General features: G+C 36.6%; 1 protein-coding gene across 1 annotated transcript; it reads left to right on the forward strand.

Annotated features, from left to right (window-relative positions):
* The first annotated feature begins 2,311 nt into the window (after window positions 1-2,311).
* LOC107762001 (oligopeptide transporter 7-like) lies at window positions 2,312-7,792 on the forward strand. The gene is given in 8 exon segments (XM_016580303.2): window positions 2,312-2,468; window positions 2,687-3,201; window positions 3,295-3,392; window positions 5,390-5,959; window positions 6,248-6,503; window positions 6,593-6,775; window positions 7,060-7,595; window positions 7,597-7,792. Coding segments are annotated over 8 exon segments (2,271 nt in total). The 5' UTR covers window positions 2,312-2,431; the 3' UTR covers window positions 7,673-7,792.
* Window positions 7,793-9,113: the final 1,321 nt, after the last annotated feature.

The following is a 9,113-nucleotide window of genomic DNA, read 5'->3' on the forward strand; positions in this document are numbered from 1 at the left end:
ACATAGAAAATGCCAAGATTATTTAACTATAAAATTCCACAGAAACAGTTATGTCACAATTTCTATAGTGCATGCCCACACGCCTGTCACCTAGCATCTGCGTCACCTCCCAACGATTTACATAATACATATATTCAGGGTTCATACCCTCAGCTCCAAGATTAGAAGAGTTACTTACCTCGAACAAGCCAAATCTAATGCCGAGCAAGCTAAACAATGCTCCAGAAATTTCATTATGCGCGTATCAACTCCCGAATGGTTCGAATCTACCACAATTAATTTGATTCAGTCCACACAATTTATAGGTATTAATTCCATATCAAAATACTAATATTTTCCAAAAATCCAAAATTGCGCCCCAAAAATCACTAGTGGGGCCCACGTCTCGAAATCTAACGAAACTCACAAAATACGATAACCTATCAAATTACAAGTTTAATCATACTAATTTCACTCAAATCCGACTCCAAATCGGTATTCAAACTTGAAAAATTCGTTTTGTGACATTATAGAAATTTCCTTCTATTTCTCTTGAAGATTCAATAATCTTACACCAAAAATGAAGATTAATTCATGAAATATAATCACAAAGGAGTTAAGAATACTTACCCCAAGTTGTGTGAAAAATTTCCTCTCCAAAATCGCCCAACCTGAGCTCCAAAATCCGAAAAATGGGTGAAAATGTTGAACCCTCGAATTTAAGGTTGTGCCCCCGCGACTTCCGCATCTGCGGACAAGATTTGCGCACCTGTGCATCTGCTTGTGAGAGCAAAACGCCGCATTTACGAACTCCACTCACCTACCCAGTTTCCGCTTCTGCGCCTATCCGTCCGCATCTGCGCTCACGCAGGTGCAGAATTTTCCCTCGCACCTGCGACCAATGCCTCACAGCCCTTTGCCCGCATCTGCGCTCCTTCTCGCGCAGGTGCGATTCTACACCTGCGCACCTCGCTTTAGCGCACCCCTGCTCGCACTTGCGAGCTTGCACCTGCAACTACTTTTCCGCAGGTGCGATTACACTAGAAGGCTTCAGTTTCAATAGTCTTCCAAATTCAAAAATCAATCCGTTAACTATCCGAAACTCACCCGAAGCCCTCGGGTCCCCGTCCGAACATACCAACAAGTTCCATAACATAACACGGACCTACTCGAGGCCTCAAATCATACCTAACAACCTCAAAAATATGAACTACACACGGATTCAAGCCTAATAAATTTCCAAATTTCTGAATTCTACAAACGACGCTGAAACCTATCAAATCACGTCCGATTGACCTCAAATTTTGCACACAAGTCACATTTCACATTACAGACCTATTTAAATTTCCAGAATCGGATTTCGATCCCGATATCAAAAAGTCAAACCCCCGGTCAAACTTCCCAAAAATTCAACTTTCGACAATTCAATCCAAATTTCACTACGGACCTCTAAATAATTTTTCGTACACGCTCCTAAGTCCAAAATTACCATACGGAGTTATTGGAATCATCAAAATTCGAATCCGAGGTCGTTTACACATAAGTCTGCATCCCGTCACTATTTTAACTTAAGCTTTAAACTTTGGAACTAAGTGTTCCAATTCCTTCAAAAACCTCATGGGACCCGAACCAATTACTCCGGCAATTCACACAACAACTGTAAAGTACAATTTGAGAAGTAAATGGAAAAATGGGGTTGTAATACTCAAAATAACCGGCTAGGTCGTTGCATGAATAATCGCGGAATAGGATTTTTATCGATGTAAGTCAATATATAAAAAGATAAATATATAAAAAAACTCAAAAGAAATATATCTTAGAAATATTATTACGACGAAAGGTTGCTCCGCCACTGATAATAATCCTAACAAGTAGTAGCGGAGCCACCTTATAGCAAAAGTCGTCAACTGACACCCCTTCGCGGGAAAAATATACGGTGTAGGTGAGTAAAAAAACTTTATATGCATATATACTATATGTTGACTCCCCTTGATTTTTTCATATATTTATTTTTATATATTTTGACACCCTTTAATGAAAATTCTGACACTAACGAGTTCGAAGAGAAGTCCAAGAAAAAATATAGGAGTAAAATGCTTTTGAGTTCTGTGGTAGACCTATGACGTGGACCAACCTTATTCGTACATAACATGTTGAATCTGGTATCTACTTGAAAAGGGGGGGGGAAAAGGTCATTCTTTTTCCACGTTTGCATAGGTATTTGGTAGGTAGAAAGATATTTCCACGTTTAAATGCATAGGGTTAATTTCACCATTTGGCTCTTCTCTCTTCTATTTTTCCTTTTTATTATATTCACGACTTCACCTAATCCAAAATTATTGAAAAATAAAAAGAATAAGATTCTCCCACGTCTAAATGCAAACATATAGATATAGCTAATCCAGCTATATCACTATTGTCCAAGTACACCTCAAAAAAGAGACACAAACCAATGGAAGAATCTGCATTAGAAATCAAGACTCCTCTTTGTAAGAATCTTTCTCTAACTCAATTCTTATTTTATTAGAATTCTTCAAAAATGTCACAGCACCCGTGTTGAAATCACAAAAAGGAATACCTTTTGTAGGATCTGAGAGACACGTGTTGTGCTGAAAGATCCGAGCAACATAGCTTAATCTAGATCTTCAAACTCAAAGTTCATGTTTTCTTTCTAACAAATCCAAACACAAACTCTATGTTTTTGCAGTATCAAATCTTGACCATGGCATTGCATCAAGCTCAAAATCCAAAGTCAACGACTCTCTTGAACTCAAAAAACAAGAAGAAGATGAAGAAAACTCACCAATTAAACAAGTGGCACTCACAGTGCCAATTACTGATGATCCTTCACTCCCAGTTCTTACTTTTCGAATGTGGTTTTTAGGCACACTTTCGTGTGTTTTACTATCATTTTTAAACCAATTCTTTTGGTACAGAACAGAACCATTGACCATTACAGCAATTTCAGCTCAAATTGCTGTGGTTCCTTTAGGCCAACTTATGGCTGCAAAGATCACAAAAAGAGTATTCTTTCAAGGGTCTAAGTGGGAATTTACTTTAAATCCAGGGCCTTTTAATGTCAAAGAACATGTTCTTATTACCATTTTTGCAAACTCTGGAGCTGGCACTGTTTATGCTATTCATGTTGTCACTGCTGTTAAGGTTTTCTATCAGAAAAACATCACCTTCTTCGTTTCTCTTATTGTTGTTATCACAACACAGGTAAATATTTTGATTAGTATATATGTTCAAGATTCTTTTTTTATATGTAGTTGGATTAATTTGTTGATAAGATATTGAAGTTTTGAATGGTAGGTGCTAGGATTTGGATGGGCAGGAATTTTCAGAAGGTATTTGGTAGAACCAGCAGCAATGTGGTGGCCTGCCAATCTTGTCCAAGTCTCATTATTCAGGCAAGTTTCTTGCTTATTCTAGCTGGACTCTCGTTTGGCCATAGCTGGCCTGCCAATCTTGTCCAGCAATTGGGTGAATTGTTTTTCTTCCGCTCATAAATTTCAAATAATATGCATGTGCAAACACAATTTCAACTTCCAAATATTATTTTCAAAACAACTTCAAAAACTATTTGTTCAAGTTTAAACCAAATTTATGTCCAAACACTAGCTAAGATCAGCTACATAGCTTGAAGTAGTTTATTGAACCTCTTTTGCCGAAAGTTAATTTTTTATATAAATATAAATTGTTGAATCTCCTATATAGTTAAGTGTATTTATTCAATGTGCGAGTTGCATTTTTTAAAATCCTTTTGCTAGAAATTTTCGCTCCACCATTGATTATAATATAACAATAATGTAAGAAATTTTACTTGCCGTAGTATATAGGTTAAATCCTACCCTTTCTCTCTCTCCTTCAAAACAAAATAAACTTCTTACTATTTGAGAACTCAAACAGGATTTTATTTGACCATATTTTTTGTAAATAATTTTTAAATATTATAAATTATTAACTATTGTGATTTAAAGTATTTTTTTATGTAGTTTCTAAATATGTAAATTTTATTTTAAAAAATTTAAAGAATTAATGTTTGAATTCACACTGAATTAATATGACTCTTATACTCTGAAAAAGTTCAAACAAATTAAAACGGAGGGAGTAATATTTTAACTTAAAAAAATGTATTTCTCAGATTATTAATTTTTGGCACGGTTCTTGATTGATTTTTTCCCCTTCTTTTCATCTTTCTGCAATTTGGTCTTCGTTGATTTCGTGCAATAATTAGGCGAGGCTGATAATTAAGACAGCGAAACCTGGGCCCCACAAGTTATATAAGTCGTTTTTTGGGAAAATAATATCCTTCGCAATTAGGAAGAAAATGAAATACTAGAAGATATTTATACAGGGTTAGCAAATGCAATTTTATTATGTTAGGCAGCTAGAGATATCAATGTTCTTTTCTAAATAAAAATTTAATATTAGGAGAACTTTTTTTTGAAGTAGCATTAATAACATGTCAGCGGGACTGCACATCTCTAGAAAAGATCCATTTACCTTAATTTACCTTACGGACTACACCTCTTTATTCTGTTATAAAATAATCTCCCTCAAGACAAAGTTTTTTCCACGTTTTTCACGTAGGCAAAGGATCTTATCTGGATCCAAAATATGCAATATAGACAAGTATTTTTAAAAATATTTTTGCAGTAACAGTTTAACGTATTAACCCTTATACAGCATAGTGTAAAATATTTGTTGCACTAGCACTAACAAACTTTTACGAGTATCTGCAGAGTTTGAGTCACGATTTAAATTTAATGGGTTCAATGTTCAAAATCCTGAATATTTGAAAAAATAGTTCAATTATAATATTTTGCTACTTCTCATGGTATTTCACATATACATCTTTGGTATAAGTTAAAAATAGTGGGTTCAATTGAACCTATACTTAATTCTAAAGGTCCCTGAGTTGTCTGTGCAAACTTTTAAAATGAACCTTAACAAAGCTGGTCACTTTTTGAAACAATTCTGTTTCACATACCGCAATAATAGAACCTTCTGATCCGGCCCTTCCCCGGACGCCGCGTATAGTGGGAGCTTAGTGCACCGGGCTGCCCTTTTATGCAACAATAATATATCCAGTGCGGTCCCGCAAATGGGGTCTGCCGATGGTAATGTGTACGCAAACCTTACTTCTACCTTTTGAAGGGAGAGATGTTGTTTCCGATAGACACTCGGAAATACAATTCTGTTTCACATAATTAACCAAAAATTAGAGAGTGGCGAACTGACAGTGGTGATCAAGAGAATGTTAGTTCAAACTCGTAATACTATGATTCAAATTATAACCTTTTTAACGACTAATCTGTTTCATAGGACTACACTTTTTCTTCTACTTTTTTCTGTCAAGAGTAAAATTTTTCATTTCTAATTGAACATATGATTTATATTGCAGGGCTTTACACGAGAAAGAAGAACGTCCAAAGGGCGGATTAACGCGTACTCAGTTCTTTCTAATAGCCTTTATCTGCAGTTTCGCTTACTATGTTTTCCCTGGCTATCTCTTTTCAATGCTTACATCTTTATCATGGACCTGTTGGATCTTTCCAAAATCAGTTTTTGCCCAACAACTTGGTTCAGGTCTAAATGGGCTTGGCATTGGTGCTATAGGCCTGGATTGGTCCTCTATTTCCTCGTACCTCGGAAGTCCATTAGCTAGTCCTTGGTTTGCTACTGCTAATGTTGCTGTTGGATTCTTCTTCATTATGTATATTTTGACTCCAATATGTTACTGGTTAGATGTCTTCAAAGCCAAAACATTTCCTATTTTCTCTGATGGACTTTTTACTTCCTCTGGCCAAGTTTACAACATATCAAGAATCATTGACTCTAATTTCCATCTTGACATTGCTGCGTATGAGCAACAAGGACATCTTTATCTTAGTACATTTTTCGTTATTACTTATGGAGTTGGCTTCGCTGCTCTCAGCGCTACTGTCATGCACGTTCTTATTTTTCACGGAAGGTACATTAATTAGTAACAACTTAGTTATTACTGTTAGTAACCGGTAACATTGAAGGGGAGTCTTGGCGTAACTGGTAAAGTTGTTGCCATGTGACCAAGAGGTTACGAGTTCGAGCCGGGGAAACAGTCTCTTGCAAAAATGCAGGGTAAGACTGCGTATAATAGACCTTCGTGGTCCAGTCCTTCCACGGACCCCGCGCATAGCGGGAGCTTAGTGCACCAGGCTGCCATTTTTTAGTCATTAGTCGGTACTTGTTATATGTGTTCATGAGGATTTTTCGATTGCAGGGAAATATGGGAGCAAAGCAAATCAAGCTTCAAAGAGAAGAAAATGGACATACACACTAAACTAATGAGCAAGTATAACCAAGTACCTGAGTGGTGGTTTTGGTGCATTCTTGTGGCAAACATTACCCTCACTGTCTTTGCTTGTGAATATTACAATGAGCAACTTCAGTTACCTTGGTGGGGAGTTATTCTAGCTTGTGTCATTGCCATTTTCTTTACTCTTCCTATCGGAATCATCACTGCCATTACTAACCAGGTAATCTCATAGATCTATAGTTTTGAGTGCTAGTTACTAAGCTAATAGTCTAATTCACATTTGCTTTTTGATATTCTTGGTCATTGTAGACACCAGGGTTGAATATTATCACGGAGTATATCATAGGATACCTTTATCCAGGATATCCGGTTGCTAACATGTGTTTCAAGGTTTATGGTTATATTAGTATGAATCAAGCTATTACTTTCCTCCAAGATTTCAAGCTCGGTCATTACATGAAAATTCCACCAAGAACAATGTTTATGGCTCAGGTAAACTACTCACTTTGTCAGTTAATTTTCCGAATACAGTAGAATGAATTCAGATGACTCATATAGTCGATCTCTACTAGTTCAGGATAGAACTCATTAGTTGATTGATTAATTTTTCTATCGTTGCACGTTAAGTGTCTTTATATATGGGCTTACAATCATAGAAAATGGACAACGCAGATTGTATAGGGACCATGGGATTAGTCGATTGATTACTTATACTCTAGTTGCACGTTAAGTATCTTTATATATATGCTCACAATCATAGAAAATGGGCAATGCAGATAGTAGGGACTCTAATAGCAGGGTTCGTGTATTTGGGAACTGCATGGTGGTTAATGGAAACAATTCCAGACATATGCAACAAAACATTGTCCAATACCGTGTGGACTTGTCCTTCAGATCATGTATTCTATGATGCATCAGTGATATGGGGTTTGATTGCGCCAAGACGGATTTTTGGAGATTTAGGAACTTATGGGATGGTCAATTGGTTCTTCTTATTTGGTGCTATTGCGCCAGTTCTTGTATGGTTAGCAGCCAGGGCTTTCCCTAAGCAAGAATGGATCAAACTCATTAACATGCCAGTGTTGATAGGAGCTACTGGGATGATGCCACCGGCCACGGCTGTGAACTACACAACCTGGATTATTGTAGGGTTTTTGTCGGGATATGTTGTTTATCGATATAGGCCAGATTGGTGGCAGCGACATAACTATGTTCTTTCTGGTGCACTTGATGCTGGTTTGGCATTTATGGCAGTTCTTTTGTATATGTGTTTGGGATTGGAGAACATAAGTGTTAACTGGTGGGGAAATGACCTTAGATGGATGTCCTTATGCTTCTTGTCCAACAGCCAAAGGGATTGTTAAACAAGGTTGCCCTGTTGTTTATTAAATTGTGTTATGAATAAGAACAACAAAATTTGCTTGTACTAATTTTTTGTTCCATCTGAATTTGTGTAAATCATGCAACTTAATTTTATTTCATTGATTTCTCTTGAATCAGTTTCTACAAGTTTTCCATCTCAATTAGCAAGCTCAAAGACTGGCAAAACTAGCTCATCAAAATCGTACATTAAACTGTTCTGTTTTTTTTCTTTCTTTTCTTTCCTTTCGTTGTGGATTGACAAGAAAATAAACAAGACTACAGAAGAGGGATAGAAAAGAAAATGCAGTACTTTGTTCTCTTTTATTATCAGTTTTTCACTAGATTGTCGAAGACCAAGGTAGCAGGATTAGCTTTTTGGCTACTCGCGCGCCTAAGCAGTAAGCACATTGCATTGAACCACACAACAAAACACTGAAGACGAAGATATATATGTGATACTATTTAAGTTATATGCATCGCCAATAATAAAGTCAATTCGACCCCAATTTTTGGCATAATCCCAATTAGCAAAGTGTGTCAATATCACCATGTAAGTACGACACTACAGTTTAACTTTTTTTTTTTTTTTCTGGTTAATTTGTTTCGCTTATGTTGCTAATTAATTGCAGTCTAGAACGGTTAGGAATGATATAATTGGAAATTACTGTCCATTTTTGCTGTTAATCGTGTATACGGTCGAAATCGGGCATACCCGATTTCGTTGGCAGGGGAGTTGCCTCGAGGATAACCTCATAATAAATCGGGCTCGAGCTCGAAGATAGAACATCAGGCTTGGAGATCGAAGAGTTCGTTGAGATCGAGGCCAGTAACAATCTAGATCAAGCATGACTGACTTCGAGTAAGGCGTAATATCGGAATGGCGAGATATCAGTAACTGGTCGAAGATCACGGCGGAAATCCCGGAACAGATCAAATCGAAGCGGTTATTAGTGCCAATCATGGGATCTACTTCCGATATTAGAGTTGTACCTTATTTAGGATTCCTATATTATATAAAGAGGGATCCCATTCACTTGTAAAGATTCATTATTCACTGATAAAATATACACATACGCTGCTTTCTTTGTTTTACTTATTGTTCATCATTGCTCATCGCTGTTTGTTCCTCTATTGTTCTTATTAACTAACCTCGAGGCTATCTCGAATCGAAGTCGAGATATTGTTTGCAGACCGGTTTGATTTATTTTATTGTCCAATTTATCTATTTAATTCGTTGTTTATCAATTAGTACTGGGTTAAATCACATATCCTTAAAACCACAATATAAGTTTAATTGTTACTCAATTTTTTAAGGTAAACAGTTTGACACCCACCGTGGGGCTAAGGATAATAGTGATTATTCGGTACTGATTCTGGTAAAATATACTATTTTACGCTTGTTCTTGTCAAGTATCTTTGCTTTCAGGTTAAAACATGTCAAACTCACAAAACGCATCCACACACGGTG

The sequence above is a fragment of the Nicotiana tabacum genome, chromosome 23, assembly GCF_000715075.1.
Source record: "Nicotiana tabacum cultivar K326 chromosome 23, ASM71507v2, whole genome shotgun sequence".
NCBI classification, from domain to species: domain Eukaryota; kingdom Viridiplantae; phylum Streptophyta; class Magnoliopsida; order Solanales; family Solanaceae; genus Nicotiana; species Nicotiana tabacum.